General features: G+C 46.6%; 1 protein-coding gene across 1 annotated transcript in view; it reads left to right on the forward strand.

Moving 5' to 3' along the window:
- The window catches only part of TRPC7 (transient receptor potential cation channel subfamily C member 7), a 126,822-nt gene that overhangs the window by 18,374 nt on the left and 89,522 nt on the right, over window positions 1-18,926 (forward strand). Inside the window, exon 3 of the mRNA XM_084796401.1 lies at window positions 18,056-18,238. Within this exon, the coding sequence (XP_084652527.1) occupies window positions 18,056-18,238 (183 nt within the window). The remainder of the gene's footprint in view (window positions 1-18,055; window positions 18,239-18,926) is intronic.

An 18,926-nucleotide genomic window follows, 5' to 3' on the forward strand; every position in this document is an offset into this window, starting at 1 on the left:
CAGATTTGGTTTTGGTGACATTGATGCTCAAATTGTTTAGGGACTGATGTTTATCAACTAAGGACCTATCATGGGGACAGGAAAACCATCTGTTTTGTGTTTGGGTTCTGTGGCATGTAGAGAAATGTGGCCATGACCTACCAGCAGCAACAGGCTGAGGAGGCAACCCAGCAAGTTTTGTCTAGAATCCTTTGGCCTTTCTGTCTAGCAACACTCTTCTCCTCGCTCTGGGGCAGGACAGTTCAGTCAGAAACCGTCTTAATAACCAGCTCTCAGCACAGACAAGCAGGAAAAGGTGAGAGAAACCTTCTGACTGTGAATATGTCAGGGTAATGCCTTCTGAGATTCTAAAATCAGTTAAGTGTATCTGTGGTGCTTTTGAAAACCCTTGGTTTTGAAATGGTTTGAAGGTGTGTATAGTCTTGCTTGAAAAGATATCTTTCCCTTCCTCCTACAGCCCAAATATTCTCTCCTCTCCTGTTTTTTCCCCTTCTACTTATTTCACAGACTTAGCAGTCATGTTTAAGTCTTCAGTCTAATCAAAGCTTCCTTTTATATGCAGCATTAGTTCCCAACAGATTTTACATTTTCTATACAAATGTTGTCCTAGCGTCATCCATAAAAGAATCTGCTTCATTGCCACCATCATCACATGCCCGTCCTCCACTTGCACGTGCTTCTGTTTCTACGCTGTCTGGTACATTCCTGTAAGCCTTCTATCTACTATTCCACCTATTCCTTCACAATTTCACTCAGGAATTTGGGTTTTGGCCAATTACCAAGTCGGGGAATCCAGTGGTGATGATGGTGTTGGTGATAGTGGTGGGTGATGAAGATGTCGATGGTGGTGATGTAGACATGATGCTGGTGGTACCAACAGTGATGGTGGTGATGGTGGTCACGGCAGTGCTGGAGATGGTCACAGTGGTGGTGGTGATGGTGGGGAGTGGTAACAGTGGTAGTAACAGTGGTGGAAGTAGTAGTGGTGAGGTAATGGTGGTGGTCTGATGGTGCTGATGGTCACGGTGGTGGTGGAGATGATCACAGTGGTGATTGTGGTGGTGGTGTGATGGTGCTAAGTTTATATGGATAAATTTGTTGTGTACAATTGTGATAGGAATGCATAAACAATTTGTAATCCTGTCTTTTTTTCTGAGTATTATAACTTTGGCATACACACACCCTCTTGTTAGATTATCACTCAGTGTAAATCAGTTCCTAAAAACTTTTATAATCACCTTCAACAAAACCAAATCTGTGGCCATCCAGGAGCTTTCCAACCCAGAGCATATCAATGTGAGCCTGGGACGGAAGCAGGGTTAAGTCTCTGAGAGAGGTGACCTGAGAAAATATCAATGATGGGAAAGGCGGGGTCAATGATTATTCATCTGTCCATCCATCTCCAGGAAGGGAGTTCTTAGAGACAAAATTTAAACAGCAAATGAAGCCACATTCAATTTGTTTTTTTTTTTTAGGTTTGTTTTCAGTAATAATGTAATGTTTAGATTCTGGACTACATGTAGATAAGAAGTCTTGTTCTTGTGTATCCCATGAGTAATGAGCAGCTGGTAGATGCCACTGCAGCCTCTGGGTACAAAAGAGTCCATTTAATGCCAATCAAGAAATTGGAGAACTACAGTTGACTGAAAAGTAAAACTTCTCTGTCACTCAGCTGTAACAAGCCAGAATCTCTTTGACATTGATGAACTAAATGCCTTTCCTTTTTATTTATAAATGGTGCAATTAGTACCTATTGTACATGCCATACACTCAAATATAGTATAGAGACAAGGTACCCTAAATAAGTGCTCCTCAAAATCCTAGTGCAGACTCCTTTCAAAGCCCGAGCAAAGGGAGGGAGTGCACTTTCCCATTTACTGAGTAAAAGTGAGCAGTTACCTCCATCTGCACTCTCCTCTCCACTGCAGATGCAGTGCCTCCATCTGCACTCTCCTCCTCCCCACTGCAGATGCAGTGCCTCCATCTGCACTCTTCTCCTCCCCACTACAGATGCAGTGCCTCCATCTGCACTCTCCTCCTCCCCACTGCAGATGCAGTGCCTCTATCTGCATTCTCCTCCCCACTGCAGATGCAGTGCCTCTATCTGCATTCTCCTCCCCACTGCAGATGCAGTGCCTCCATCTGCATTCTCCTCCTCCCCACTGCAGATGCAGTGCCTCTATCTGCATTCTCCTCCCCACTGCAGATGCAGTGCCTCTATCTGCATTCTCCTCCCCACTGCAGATGCAGTGCCTCTATCTGCATTCTCCTCCTCCCCACTGCAGATGCAGTGCCTCTATCTGCATTCTCCTCCCCACTGCAGATGCAGTGCCTCTATCTGCATTCTCCTCCCCACTGCAGATGCAGTGCCTCCATCTGCACTCTCCTCCCCACTGCAGATGCAGTGCCTCCATCTGCATTCTCCTCCCCACTGCAGATGCAGTGCCTCCATCTGCTCTCTCCTCCTCCCCATTGCAGATGCAGTGCCTCCATCTGCATTCTCCTCCTCCCCACTGCAGATGCAGTGTCTCCATCTGCATTCTCCTCCCCACTGCAGATGCAGTGCCTCCATCTGTACTCTCCTCCTTCCCACTGCAGCTGCAGTGCCTTGATCTGTACTTCTCTGCTCCCCACTGCAGATGCAGTGACTCCACCTGCACTCTCTGGAAGATACAGATAATTGATTTAAAACTGACACTATTTATATTCCCCTAAAATTACAGTGATCTAAGAATTATGGAGGTCCAAAAAGAAAAAGGCTGCCAGAATGCTGGGTGGTGTGACATGTACCATATCACCCTGATCTGTCCACCACCACCTACATAGTATGAAATTAGCAATAATCAGCTGCCTCCCAGGCTCCTGAGAAAGATTGCTAATTACTGATAACAAATGGTTCGAAGAGCCTCCCTCTTGCCCCCTCTTCCTCTCCTTCTCCCTTCCTCTTTCTGCTTTTCCTCCACCTTCCTCTCTCCCTTTTTCTTCCCTCTATCCCATTCCATTCCCTCCCCTCCTCTGTCTCCTTCTCCCCTCCTTTCTTCCCCACCCTCTCATCCCTTTACTCAAAGCACTTGCTTGCTTGAACCTGACAGGAGGGAGCCTGCAGTCCCTTCCTGGGTGTAGCAGCTTACAGCTACCAGCCTTCTTCTTGAGGAGGCTCTGTGCTTTGTCTGTTCAGAGTGCCCTGAGCTTCTCCTGCATGTTATGTGTCAGTGCTAGTTCACTTGAGACTGCTCGGCTTTCGGGGATCAGTGTCTCTTCTCAGGTGATTATTGTGTTTGAAGCTCACTCTCCAAAGAGTCCACTCAACACTTTGGCAGAGCACATTAGAACCTTGATGTTTTATGGGCTTAAAACAGATCCTTTAACATAAACATGGAAATGAGCTCCAGAAAATATGCGAGAATAGAAAAAAAAATTCAAATTAGGCTGAAAACATCAGGAGCCAGAACTGACTCCTTTAAATAGCTTCTCCCCTATGCAGACGAATTTGGAACTGAGACTTGAAGCAGAGTGTTGGGTCTGTTCCTCACTCACATATGTTGTACCAGTTTTGCCGAGTGCTCACGTGGTAGTCACACTTTAGACATTACTCCAGGGAATTAAACAGCGTGGAGTCTTATGGTTAGACTCTCCCAAGCTATGCCACATGTCACAAGTGATATCGTGTCATAAATGAGTGTTTAAAATCGTAGTAAGAATAAGGTGGAGACAGGGGAGGCAACTCCAGGAGAAGACCAGTAGAAAAGACCCAGGCTCTGTCACATGACCTTCCTGAGTTCTTCCATTGCTCAGCATTTCTCCCACCTCATTCTGAAGGCCAGGTTCTTGGACTATGATTCCCCTTCAACAACCCCCAATGCTTCGAGCTATTTCTGCTACTGGTTTCTGTAAAACACTACCACAGACCACACACACACACACACACACACACACACACACACACACACACACACGTTTTTAAACTATGGAGGATAAAACCAAGAACACTAGGTAACTAGGGGCAATGAATGCCTTACTTGAACTCTAAGCAGGAGCTACTATTCTATTCCTATTTTACACATAAGCAAGCCAACTAAGCGGTTAAAACTTATCTGCAAAGGGCAGGCTCCCTCTTTGGGCCAAGTGCTGATCTAGGGACCAAAGATGCTGAGGGCATGAAATCTGGGCTCCATCCTCAAAGCAAGGGAAGAGGCTGGAGAGGAAGGAGAAAAGAAAACCAAGAAAGCACAAAAGCAAACAGTGAAGGGCTTGGCAGTGTGAGTCAAGGCTCCGCACAGTGGTGATATTATGACAGAGTTTGACAAAGAGAAAGGAAGGCAGGCACAGTGAGTGTGAGTGGAGGCAGATCAGGCTCAGAGGGCCTGGGCACAGGCATGCCTGGACAAGAGTTTGGGTTCTGAGAAGGGGGCTGACGCTACCGAGGATGCTGAGGGAGAATGAGGATACTTTGAGCTTCTCCTTATAGATTCTGGCATCTGGGAAGTCAAGACTATGGTTGGTAAACTGGCCAATCGGCAGACGAACACTTAAGTCTACACATAAATAATGAGGGCTCAAATCAAGACCATGACAGTAGGTACAGGCACAGGGGTGAGATAGAAAAGACATTTAGGATTTGGATCCATAGGTCTTGGTAACAAACTGGCAGAGATAAAGATGAGCCTAGAATACCAGCTCTGCAGGCCGAGCAGGTGGGCGTGGGAGGGAGATCAGGTACCAGTGGCCCACAGGCGTTCAGTTTAGGGAATGCAGACTTTGAGGTATCTGCATGGTCAGTTTGCAAGTGAATACCTCAGTCTGCTCCTTATATAGCAGGCTGAGCCTGAAGGCAAAGCCTGGGAATAAAGGCTCTCAATGAAAGTAGATGCTGTGGCGGCTGCTTCTCTTAGTTTACAGAACAAACATAATAAGCCTTATTTCTAAGTGTTACCCAACCACTCATCAGACAAGCCATTTTAAAACAAAAACTAGAACCTGACTTTTAAGATCATTTATAAGTACACACACACACACACACACACACAATGTATTCCAGAACTTTCAGGAAGTCACTACATCCATCTACATCAGGATAATTATTGCCTTTAACAGACAGCTCTATTTCAAGGCTTAGACCAAGTGTTCTCTGACTGTCTCAGATCAAGTCAAGGATGCACACACTAACATTTGCTACCCTCAATTCCTCACAAGATAATTCTCATCCCTCCCCCCGCCCCCATCAATCTATCTCTATCTCTCCCCCAACTTCCATCTCTCATCTCTCCGGTCTCTTTTCCTGACCCCACTCCCTCTCTCAATCTCTTTCATGTATATGAATGTTTGGCCTGTATGAAGCCTGGGTACCAAGTCATACACTACAGCTTTGGTCAGTCATATGGCGGCTGGAAATTGAACCCAGGTCCTCTGAAAGAACAGCAAGCTTTCTTGACCTTTGAACCATCCCTCCAGCACCCACTGTCAAACAAGATTCTTAAGCCAGATTGCACATACTAAAAGACTTCATACATTGTATAAGTCCTAATGGGCTTGAATATACAAATGAATAAGTTCGATTTGTTAAGGGACAAAATGCCAAACAAACTACAGAACACCAGGACAGAGTTATTTAAATGTAAAGAAGAAAATGCTGAGGAGCCCAGGGCATCAGGGCAGGTTCCTCCAGGGATGCAGGGCAGACATCCTGGAGCTCTCTTTTAGGTGGCTGTGAGAAGGATGGGGTCCTTAGAAGAGGCAAGGAGGGGTGTGGGCACAATGAGCAGACGGTGAGCTGGGAGGCACGGCCCTTCATCAGGGAACTCACAAGCCCTGATTTGCCTAACTTGATTTTTGCTCTTTGTTTTATCATCAGAGGGCTCCACATTTTTTAATTGCTACTTTGCCATCTAGCTATTAGTCCTCCTTAATCAATAGCATTTTCGGCAATCACAAGCAATTTTCAAATGCGCTTCTATACATATACTGCACCTTAATGACACTTCGCAACAAATCGCACGCACATTTCTTATTCTGAATCTATAATCAGGTGAGTCATAATATAATTCTCTCTAAGGCTGTTACCTGGCAATGCATAACTTCAAATTAGTGCCTGCCTAAACCATTTTCATAAGACACAGTTGATATATGGCGCATGGACCATCTTTGCTTTGAACTTTTGGATTTTCTTTCAATTTATCTGAAAAATTGTCAAATTTAAGGCACAAAGAACCGCAACCCTGGCTAAGCAAGTAACAAAGCTGGGTCCCATCTCCATAGGGACCTTTGTGTTCAGTACACATATCCAAAGCAAAACAGGCAGGGTTTAAAAACCATAGCACACCCAAAGTGGGTTTTTTTTTCTGGTTATACTGCTGATTTATTATTAATATAAAAATGTGTTTGTGTGGAAGGAAAAATAAATCATTTATAACCATATCAGATGTCAGCATGGTGAGGAAATTCCTTCCCCAGTCTGATGTCCCAAGTATGTCACACATTGAACTTTCATTTTCTGCACTTTGAAACTTAGAACATCGATGTTTCCCCAGTCATTTTCCTGAACCTTTCCCACCCTGGTGACCTGGTGGTCCTTCTGCTTCCATGCCACATCTCTGAGAAAGTCAGTCCCAGCTGGGTACAAATCAAAGCCAAGACACACCCCACTGAGAAGGCTTTGGTGGCCACACTGCCTGGAGGGTTAACATTCGGGCTTATCTGGGAATCAGACCTCTCTGTGGTCCAATCCTGTTTATCCACACAAACCTTCTGCCTCTCTGTTTTTCATAGCATGATCTGATGCAGATTCCTGCATCTTGTTTCTATGCCTCTCTGCATCTGTGCACTCTACGCCCTCAGCCTGGCTTTCTCCACCTTTAAAGCCAGTGACTAACACATGCTTCTAGGCTCAGCGGCTCAGCCTCTGTCCTTATTTCATCTGGGCGACTTCTCAGACTACCCAAACATGGACAGAACCCATCTTTGATGATGACAAATCACCCAGCCTGTATTTATCTGAGATATAAGATTATGCAACAAACACCTCCAAACTCAGTCTTCTGCAAACGAATGTGCACCCCATGTTATAATCAGGGGGAGAGTCTTCTGGGCCCACTGTGTGGATAGCACTGGATGACAGTGTTGAGGGACCAAAGCACAGCTCCACACTGCCACCCTCAACACCTTGAAAAGTCTGCTTAGATTTGGGGGGGCCTTGACTCAGCCTAAACTGGGGTTTATTGCTTCAACACCCTAAATAATTTTGGGTAGCCAGTTCAGTGAAACGGGGATGGCAGTCTTATTAAAGATAGTTGAATTAAGGCTTAAGCATGAATGTTAAAGAAGAGAAAGATATTCAGCAAAGACCTCCACTTCCCGAGAGAATACAGGCAAAATCAAGACTATGCAAGTCTGGATCTAGTTTCCCATGGGGAAAGACTAAGCAATTAATTGTCTTAGCACCAGCCATATATACACATTTTGGGAACTCCTGAGTATGCTTCAAAAGGTTGCCAAGAACCCTCCCCCTGACCCTTTGACATGAGAAATGGGTAAGGTGGCTTCACAAATGTCTTGGGTGGAATTGTAATCCAATAAAGTAACATATGAGAGGTTGTACGTGTCCTCTCCCTATAAATAGGGTATCTGACAAGATCCAGAGACAAGAGCAGGTTTATGGCTAGACAGAGGGAAAGTGTTAATCAGCCAGAGATTTGAGGTTCTGCTCTGCTGCTGGCAATGGCCTCAGCAGACTTTTGGGGGATGGGGCCTCTTTCTCTCTTCTCATGTCCCCTCGATTTCCCCACCTTTCTATCCTGCCTCAAGACCTAGGGCAAATTCTTGGTAACAATCACTCGGGGTGGGGGGGGGCAACAGAGAATGTCTGGTGTCCCCAGGCCTAGGTTGGAACTCCCAGACTGTCATTCCTACCCTCATGTTGTCTCCACTGACCACAGCTGGTGTCAGTGGGAAAGGAGGGGGCTTCTTCTCATGAGACTGGAAGTGAGGTATGGGATTGCTAAGTGACATCCAGTCCAGCCTGGTACTGAAGCCCCAAACCTTAAATTAATATTGACTCTTCCTTCTCCTGTATTTCATATCCAGCCATCAGCAAACGCCCAGCTCCACGGCCACATATCCCTTAGCTCCTTGACCACTGACTTTTCCTTGTCCTGGTCACCTTCATCTCTCCTCTACGAAATTATACAGCATCCTAACTGGCTCTTCTGCTTCTGCTCTTGCTCCTTGCTGTTCATTCCATCTAGCAGCAGGCTGATCTTTCAGAGCCTGGATCAGGTGGTGTCCTCTCTGCTCTGAGGTCTTCCAATGACTCCCGTCCCCCTGGAGGAAAAGCAGGACAGCTCTCAGAAGCACTGCTTGGACATCTACCATCTGTTCACTGCTGCTCCCTGGCCTTGGCTCTTCCTGTCCTCTCCCATGCTCACTTTGCCCCGAGGCACTGCCCCTCTAGCTCTTCCTCACCAACCTCTGACACACTCCCTTTCTGCTTCACAGTCTGCTTTCTCTGGAGACCCTGTCTGGAGCATATTGCAAATTTGCATAGCTGTCTCCCTCACCTCCCTCCACTCTCAATTCAAAACCACTTCCTCAGGGAGCTCCTGCCTCACCGTCTGTATAAAGCAGCAATCTCTCTGGGCAGCTTTCCTTCGCCCCGCTGAAATGCAAGGTCCAAGAGAGCAGCGGCCACTTGCTTTGCTTATGGTTGCATCTCAAGGAGTTCCGCAGCCCCTGGCATGTGGTGGTGCCTAATGGCCCTTTGCTTGGTGGCGATTTAACATTCCTCACATATATTAAACTCACCCACCAGCATAATAAGGTCTCTAAGGGCAAGGAGAACCCCATTATCACTCCTTGTAGCTCCAGTGCAAGACAGCTTAGTGAGCACACACTAGCTGGACAAAGCCTCTTTTGGAGGAGAGGTTCCTGGAAGTCACTCTCTCAGCCTTTGGGTTAGTACATTCTAACCCTGTTTCTGCATGTTACCAATAGTGTTTGTTTTAAAGACAATGTTTCTGCACGAATTAGTGACAGGCTGACTGTAGAAGAATGAGCTCTAGTTTAACAAGCAGGAGAGCCATCATCTGCCTTTCCACGGGGCTCTGTTGGCATCATTCCCCTCACAGGGGCAAGATGTGCCTTCCCCACTCCCCACGTCTCCAGGGTCCCAGCTAGTGCTCACACCACAGATGCTTAGTTCATCTCTGATGACGAGATAACTGACTGAGAGAACCCGCAGCTGCTCTGTGATCCGGCAGTGCACCGATGTGGCCTGGGAATGCTTAATGGGTGGAGGCTTTGGGTTAGCAGCGTCTTCAGCTATAACATCTGCTTCAGCTACAACAGGGCCAAGAGCTCCCAAAACTGTGCTCACCGAAAGCCACCCAGCTGTGGCTGGGCAGCCCCTCGGGGACTGAGCTGACACCGGTGGTGAGGCCACATCCTGCCAGGCCGTTTCTCTGTGTGTCTGAGGAATGGGCTGCAAGATCCTCTAAGGGGATCCACCACAAGGGGACTCTGCAAACCTTCTGTTTAGGCTACCTGTAATTTTCACTATGCAGACAAGGATGTGAGTGGGCAGGAGCCTCCTTGCAGAGGTGAGTCATGAGATCAAAACCATGTCAGGAGTGGACAGAGCAGACAGACTATCACTCAGTGTTCCACCTGTCACCTGCCTTCCAGGATGGTGTACAGGGTTTTGGAGCATACACCATGGCAGTTTCATGGAAGACCTGTGACCTTGGGAAAAACAAAAACAGCCCATTCCCTTAGGGACAGCTTCCACCTAAACCGAGTCTGACATAAACTCACCCATCAGCTCTCCCAGCCTCTCCCACTCAGCCTGGCCTCCCCTGAGTGTGTTAACACAAGGCCCTGCCTAGAGTCTCAGCCCCGCTGCATCTGGCACCAGGCTGTCATCTTTCCTCCTGCCTGTCAGAGTGCGATGGGTTTAGCGCACGTGCTGGGGGTAGTTAGTGTTGCCATCAAATGGGAACTTACTTACCTGCACTAGGGTACGGATACCTGAGCTTGAAATCTGGCTGTCAGCAAGTCTCTGGACTTCAGCCCCCCATCCAGGAATCAGAAATACCAATAGTATCTACACCCTAGATTTCCTATGACAATTTGATGAGCTAAATATGGAAGGCAGCCCAAGACTTGGCGCACAAAAAGCATTCAATAAATGGTAACTGATACTGATGCTACTTGGAACAATTGCGCCTCTTACACTGTGTCTCTCAGTCTGTTCCATACTTCTACAATGAATACTACATATTGGGTGAATTATAAAGAAAAATTAACTGAAGGCTAGAAAGACCAGCGCTTGGGTTTTTGTATCCGGTGGGAGCCTTTTCCTGCTTTATCCCATGGTGGGAGATGGAAGTACAGGAACATTTAAAAGATAAGAGCCCTGGTCAGAGCCACCAACATCTAGGATGGTCTGCACAGGATGCACGGCTTCTCCCATCCCAGCCCCTGCAAGCCCTCCTCCCTAGAAGGTTCACCCTTGCTGTCTCATACCTGCCTCAGCTCCTCCAGCTTCTGCTGCTCCTCCTATCCACAATTCTCAGCTCATACTCTGCCCCGCCCACCTTGAAAGCCCAGCTCTGTCCCAGCAGGGCATTTCCAGCACCTAGTGGTTTTCATTTGGTTGCCTGTAACTTGAATGCAAGGGCTATGGTTTATTTAGATCTATATTCCTGGTGCCTGGCACATCATGGCTACTGACATATGGTTGAAGAATTAGTGGGTGTGATACTTGGGTTTTCCAAACAGTACTGGAATTGTCTTCTCAAAATTCAGCTCTGTCCATAGGCAAGCCTCTGAGTCCCGAAGGGGGCCTGTTAAGAAAATCAACAGGCACAGTAGCCTGTTAACAGATGTGCTGATGTGCTAGGAACACATCGCTGTGGAGGTAGCTGCCAACCAAGTAAACCAAAGTGCAGGTGGAAAGCTAAAGCATCCACGGGGGGCCCCGTCAGCACTGCCTGGTCCAGAAGCAGTGCCCGTGCCCAGGGTCCGGCCTCTGAGGGTGAGTCATCAGAACTCTGCCCCATCCCCACGCTTCGAGCTTGTGCCATGCACTCACGGGCTTCACAGAGCGGAGCTACAGGAGCGGATCCGATACAAGTATTTGTCAGCTTTGCTCAAAGAGGTACGGGAAGAGCCAAACCACGGTAGACAGGAATCCTTGTTGAGGTTGAGGTTCCCTGTAAACCGCAAGCTCCAGATGCCCGCAATGCTGGCCGGTTCTTGTCACTTGCTGTACTAAGTGATTTACCCAGAGTCTCTACTCCAGTTTGCCCTTTGTAAAAACAAACAAGCAAACAAACAAAAAATACCAATAAAATAGAAGTATTAAGAGATCTCTACTTTTGATGAACCTTGTAGTAATGTAGACTTACTAATACAATGAAGGTGAATGAAACAATTAATATATGAATGGAAACAAAAACATGGATCAAAACTTTTCAATTTTCATTACAGTAATGAGCAACAAGGCTCAAATTCTCACCTAGCATTTCACATCTGTCAGTTGATTCTAGTTATAATTAATAAACCCTCAGCCGTGTATATTAAATCATAGCATACTCATCCATCAAGCAAGTGAGAAGAGTGTGGATGGGAGCAGCATGGAACCCTGAGTTAGCTGTAGAGTCCTGGGTGTGTATTGCATGCCCAGCATGTGTACTGCATGCCCAGCAAGTGTACTGCATGCCCAGCATGTATACTGCATGCCCAGCAAGTGTATTGCATGCCCAGCATGTGTATTGCATGCCCAGCATGTGTAATGCATGCCCAGCACCATGCTGCCTTTTTCACATGCCTCAGCTCACAGAATCCTCACAGCATTACATGACAAAGCTTCTCTGTCATCGCCAGAGGAAACAGGGTCTCTATAGGCTGTGCCCAAGCTTCAGAATCCTTCCAAGCTCTCCAGTCCACTCTCACACCCCCTTTTCTCCATCACCTACTTTCCAACTTCTTACACTGAAACGCACCCTTCAGTGAAGTCCCTGACTCTGTCACTGGCTCTGTGCCCCTAAGACACACAAGGCTTCTGTCCCATGCTTTCTCTTACTGCTGGGCCTTGGTGTTTCAGTATGAACACATCCCTCTTGCAGCATTCTGACTGGGTCTGCAGACTCTCTTCTTCCAGTGGTCTTATCTTCACACTCTCCTAGTCACCGTGAACCAATATGTACTATGCATCTGTTGCAATCAATAAATGCAAACCCCTCATAATCAGAGCATTGTGCACCATGCTCTGTCTCAGACCTCCAGTGTTCCCATCTCCCTTAAATCCCCAACTCCACCAATACTGTCTTCCCCCAGAACCCCGGACGCCCCGATGCTATCTTTCCACTTTCCCTCTCCCTCCAAAGTCTCTTTTATCCTTGTACCAGCTTCAGCTCTGTAAACCACCATTAAACCTATTCCTTTAGATATCCAGTCCTTTGCCCCTCTGGCTTTCTCCTTGTGGGGGTGGGCAACAAGTTTCTGCCTCTTCTGTGTGAGCATTGAAGAAGGTGGATGTATTTAGATAAACAGAATCCCATTAACTGACCTCATCTTAAATTTATTACCGTAAACCTCGAATGAGCTCTTCTGTGGTTTTCTGTTTTGTTTTGTTTTAGTACTTTGTTTGGATAGAGCCTTATTGTTTTTTATTTTTAAGTTGTTCTCTAACTCCCTATGCAGCCCCAGGCTAGTCTTAAACGCTGCAGCCTCCTACCCACACCCACAAGTGGATTGATCCATTCATCCCAATATTCTCCCCCAAACTATATCCAAACTCTCTTCCCATCTGTAACCTCCCTTCTTAGCTCTCAGCCAATCACTTTTGTTTACATTTAACTAAAAACAAAACAAGAAGATGAAAATATCGACATATTCCCACCATCAATGTTCCTACTGGCTTCATCACCTACAAACTGACACTTCTTATTCCTAGAGATGAGCAAAATGTAGTTCTATCTATCTATCTATCTATCTATCTATCTATCTATCTACTATCTATCATCTATCTATCCCTCCTGATATGAACAGATGTATTACTCTATATGTAACTCTCTATATAAATGTATTCTTCTACTTGTAGACTATTTTCACCGCCCTCACATATATGGTATTAAACCTACTAAATCAATATTTCCAGGATCTCCTAGAAAATTCTGATCAACATATAGATATTAACCCATCAAAGAGGAAAAAGAAGGAAGGAAGAGAGGGAAGGAAGGAAGGACAGAAGGAATGGAAGGAAGGAAAGAAGGGCAAAAGGAAAAGAAGAAAGGGGAGGGGGACAGAAGGAACAGAAAGAAGGAAGGATGGAAGGAAGGAAGGAAAGGCAGACAGAAGAAACAGAAGGAAGAAAGGAAGGACAGACAGAAGGAAGGAAGTTACTTTGCTGCTGCTGTGACAAAAACATGTCACTTAAACAGCTTAAGGGAGAAGGGCTGATTGTGGCTTAAGGTTCTAGAGGGACACAGTGAGTGATGGCTGGGAAGACAAAGCAGCAGGCAGGAAGGCATGCTGGTGGCAGCAGGAGGCTACTGTACATATTGCATCCACATTCAGGAAGTGGACTATGAGCAGGACATGGGGTTGGGCTATAAAGCCTCAAAGCCAATCGGCTCCTCCAGTGAACTCTGTATCCTAAAGGTCCCACATCCCTCCAAACAGCGCCACCAGCTGGGAACCAAGTATTCAAACAAATAAGCCTATGGGGGACACTTCACATTCAATCCACCACAAAGAGGGATGGAGGCAGAATGGAGACAAAGAAGAAAAAGAAAAGATTCCCTTTTCCCTATCTGTCCACCTCTCTTCTTTCTCTCCTCCACAACACAACTCTAATGAACCATCTGCCCCGCTGGCTGCAGCATCTGTCTTTCTTCTCTACGCTCTGTGGCCGTACCCCTATGGTCTCCCAGAGCTGCTCCCCCAGATGGCCTATGTCCCCAAGTCACTAATTTCAGTAACAAAATCTTAATCCTGTTATTTCATTTCGGGATAGTGGGCCTTCATGGGAGAGCCATGACTATTACATGACATGTCATGTTAAAAGCCCTTTTGCTGTACCTGTTACTACAGCAGTCTCCTAAAGCAAGCATGGCGGAAACAAAGGCTCCTTCCAGGCTTCTGTTTCAAGCCAAGTTAGCAGTGTCCTTCTGCTCTAGTGGAAGATTTCAATAAAAATCCCCCCATAACTAGGTCCCTGAAGGGAAGGATGTGGGCGTAGATTTGAAGTCCTCACTCTTTTGAAATTTAATTTCTAGGATCTCCACTGAGGAATGAGTGCTAATTATCCTGAATTGTGTGGGTGTCTCAATAGCATCGACCTGAGACAGTCGCTTCACTTTGGTCCCATCTGGGTAATGCGTTTCTCTCCCTCTCTCCTGATTTTTATCTGTCAATCATTTTGACAAAACTGACAAGTTGAAGTTCTTTACCAAAACCAAGAAAACTAATGACTGACTAGAACTTATGTTGTTAAAACAATAACCTCAGCACCTGAAAGTTCAAGATCTCAATACATTTTGTTGGTTAGTTTCACTTTGCTGTCTATGTTGAAACCAGAATAGATTTAACCAATAGACTTAATCCAATATCACTTTAAAATCCCAACATAGTTTCTTACAAATATGAATAAGGTTATATAAGATGAAAAGAATTTTAAAAAAACAAAGCAATATTTAAATGTGTGACAAAGCTGAGGGGTTCAGAGTGCCAAGCCTTATATTTAATGTAAAGCTACAAAAAATAAAGACAGAGAATCCATGAAAGGACAGGCAATGGTATGCTTATTCCAGAAGTAAATTATCAAGTCCAGCACAGAGTTACCATATGCCTAGCCACCCAGTCCTTAGCACTTACTCTAATGACTAAGAACTTGAGTTCACTCTAAAACTTGGACACTGACATTTATACAGCTTCTTCTTATTCGCCAAAGGCTAGAGACACACACTGGCTTCGCTGAGTGAGTAGACAGGCAAAGTGTGGTACCACCATACAGTGGACTCAAAACAGAAAGAAAAAAGCTTATAATGCACTTGACAACACAGAGCTGAGACAGGGAGTCTGAGCTCAAAGGGTTCCGTGCTCCAGGTTCCCATTTCTACATCATCCTCCACAAGGCAGAACTCAAGGGCCCCTTCCTTGTCTGGCACAGACACAGCTCATGGCCCAAAGAGCCATGGCAGCACGCAACAGTCCAAAGCAGGAATGATGGAGCCACCCACCAGCATGCACCAGTGCCCACAAGGCACAAACACCTTCCCTCGCTGCTTTTCTAAGGAGCAGGCTTCTGTGTGCCCTAAAAGGAGAAGAAGCAAAGAAGGCCCCCACCCACGCAGCAGCTCGCTGAGATGACTGCAAGGCCCACAGTTGTGGAACTTCATCTGGCCTGTAGCCTCAAGGTCAAACAGTCTTATTTCTTGTCCTACTGCAGTGATAATACTATGACAAAAGAAACTTAATAGAGAAAGGGTTTGTTACGACTCCCAGGTCATCATGGTGGAGTACTGAAAGCTATGACACTAGGTAAAAGGAGGTGTCCAAGGACTGGACACTTCATTGGGACATTCTAAAGAAATGAAGGCAAATCAACAAAGAATACAAATAGTGGTTATTTGGGAAGAAACAAGGCAGAATGGTAAAAACAGGCTAGAAACCAAGAGAAAATGTGTGTGGAGGAGGTGGAGCAGTCAGCTGTGTCAAAGCAGTCACTGGGTCAGGAGAGATGGGCACTGAGAGCCAGCTGCTGATTCAGCGGTCTGAGAGTCATCCTCCCTTCCCACGAGAGCAGCCACAGTAGAGTCCATGCTGCGAAAGCATCACTCAACGGGGAAATAAAACATGCGAGAGGACAACTAGGGGCAACTGGCATAGCCAACTCTGTTCGGAGTTTTGCTGTCAGATAGTACAAAAGATAGGATCAGTAATGGGAGGCAAGAGAGATTTTTTTAAAGACAAAGAAATAGCAGCATGTGTGTATCCTGAGCCAGTGGGAGGCAGGAAGCTGGCAGTGCAGGGGAGGGAAGGAAAGACCCGGCAGTGCCTTGAGCAGTTGTCTGGCATGAGTGGAGGAGCTGGCTTAGGAAGGAGCAGAGGTGACCAGTCCCAGACTGCATGTGTGCAGAGGCACGAGGGACAGTCCCTGTGATGCCGTGAGCGAGAGTGGAGAGCTTCTCTTCTGACAACAGGCAAGATCCTCTGCCAGCTGAGAGAGAATGCATGGCTGCACACAGCAAGCATGTGCACTCAACTCCCAGGGACCCCAGTCTCAGTGTCCTCCACTTCTGGCTGGAAAGGGTGACAGTCCTTCCCTTGCAGGGTTCTGTGAGGACTAAGGAGGTGCCTCGTTGGCACTGGGAAACCTCAGCATCCAAAAACATGACTTTTTAATGATTGGAGCCAGAGTAGGTTCTGTGCATGTTTCACTGGTGTTCACTGCTCTCCTACAAAACTCTGAGGGAGGATCCCTCGCTTCCTTGAAGCCTACAGGCCTACAGTATTTGGCAATAGTAGCTACATTTGTCGCTGCTAACTTCACTATCGAGTGAGTGAGTGAGTGAGTGAGTGAGTGAGTGAGTGAGTGAGTAAGTGAGTGAATTCTAGAAACAAAGAAAGACAGGATACAGCTTTCATGTCACCACTCAGCCCAGTCCTAGATGCCCAAGCCTACAGCACTCAACATGCCAATTTGCCCAAGCTCTGCAGCAGTCATGTCTCCACTGAGTTTCTGAAACTCCGTTCTTCTACCTAAATTAGGAATAAAAATGGAGTGTGGTCATTCCTGTCTGAAAATATTTTCTTGATCCCTCTCCTTTCCCCAGCAAACAAGCGCTCGCTGACCTCTGTGTCTAATGCAAAGTGACGTTCTGATTCTGCATCCTGGGAGAGCTGGAAATCATTAACTCAGGGAAATGGCTGCGCTGCACCTCTGCCAGGCCCCTGCCTGCCTGTCTGCTGAGGAATGCAGGCTGCAGGGAGGCAAAGCTAGGCCATTGGTCCACTGTGGGTTGAGTCTATGGGCTGTGAATAGTGACTAACACTGTGAGTGACATTTGGCACACATATGACATCCACTAAGAAATGAAAATGGAAGTTTCAAGGGGAAAATATTTGCGGGGAAAGTGGTATATGGGTGACATGAAATTTTCCTTTTTTTTTTCCCCCCCAAACATTTTGGGCCACTGTCTGGAATTTGAACTTTCTGTTAGGAAGAGAGACAAGTTGGAGAGTCAGTAGAGAAGGAAGGAAGCCTCCCAAAGATATTCCAAAGATATATCTGGGGCAAGGAGAGCACTCGGGAAGCAATTCATTAAGAAAAGAGAACCACTGGTGAAAGGGTCCAGCCCTAGAGGTGTTTATTTAACAGGCAGGGAGCACAGGAGCCACAATTTGCTAAACAGATGTGTGTATGGTAAAAAAAAAAAAAAAAAAAAAAAAAAAAAAAAAAGGCATCATGTTAGGTGTGAATTACAGTTCACTTTTAAAATCTATAAGCCAGTTTTCTAGAACATGAAAAGGCATACCTGTGTGCATTCTGTTTCTAGGTTAGCCTCCCAGCCGTAGCTTTCCAAAAGCCTCTTGAAACAGTCCCCAGTGCTGATAGGGTGATGTTTTTACAGTTTTAGCATTATCTCAATCTTGGGCACAAGGACCTGGTGCTTTGAAAGAACCTGGGGAAGGCATGTCAGACTCCCCGATCACTCAGGGGCAAACTTACAAGACAGATTCCCAGGCCCCATGCCTGGGAATGCTGGGAATTCTGGCTCAGTGTGTAGGGTGGAGTGTGGGGATCTAGGACTCCCACACACACCTGAGGTGACTAATGCAAGTGGCTCGTAGACCACTAACCCTGCAAATGCTAGCTTAGGGAAGGCAGGCTCAATGGAGAGCGATGGCCTTGCATTCTAGACCCAGCACAGGCCCTGGCTCCAAGGCCCTCCACAGGCTTACTATTGTTGGCCAATGCTGAGCCTCACTGCTGTGCTGAGCAAGCCAACCCACGGGGCTCAGTGTGACGCACCCTGATTTCTTTTTATTCTGTTAGAACGATTACAGGAAGTTATCTATGCAATGCAAGGATTTTGTGGTGGGTGTGCTGGACCTGTGCCGAGACACAGAAGAGGTGGAAGCGATTTTAAATGGCGATGTGAACTTCCAAGTCTGGTCCGACCACCACCGTCCAAGTCTGAGCCGGATCAAACTCGCCATTAAATACGAAGTCAAGAAGGTAAGCTCTCTCGTCTTTCCTGCCTTCTTGCCTGGCTTCGCAGGGCTGCAGGACCAGCTTCATGCTCATGCATATTCATGATCCCACCCAAATCCTGCCTAGACAGGGAAGTGCCCATCTTATGGAGCTGCTTAGATCTTACCAGCCCTTCCTACCTGGGCTCCCAGTCCCCAAGAGAGAGGAAGCACAACCAGCCACGGGCAGGCCTCGAACCTGGAGAGCAGGATTAGCAGTCAGAACACACTAAGAGCTCCTATGTGCCAACAAGCCAGTCCCACAACCTGCTGAAGAGCACGTAATAGGTCCATCAGTAGCACCAACTGAGCTTTCTCTCTGCACCTAGCAACAAGTTGTGTAGAAAGCAGCTTGGAGAGCGAGGCAGGCGTGACCCATGGACCTCAGAGGGGTGGAGATAGTTCACTCTAAAGTAAGCTCTTAATAGAAAGCTCAAGTAGATGCCCAATGGTAAACTCATCCCTCAATACACACCAAAGACCCTCAGTGGCCACTGTTGCTCAGTATCCCTTATCCCCAGCCACAATTACCCTGAAAGACCCTGTCTCAAAAAACAAACAAACCAAAAAAAACCCACACAATGTTTTTTTAACCAGATGGTATTTAAATGCCCCAGTTTGGGCTCTGGGCATTTCTCCTTCCTTTTTTACCAAATGGGGGCAGGCAAGGGGTG

The sequence above is a fragment of the Acomys minous genome (assembly GCF_964271855.1).
Source record: "Acomys minous genome assembly, chromosome: 9".
Lineage (NCBI taxonomy): Eukaryota > Metazoa > Chordata > Mammalia > Rodentia > Muridae > Acomys > Acomys minous.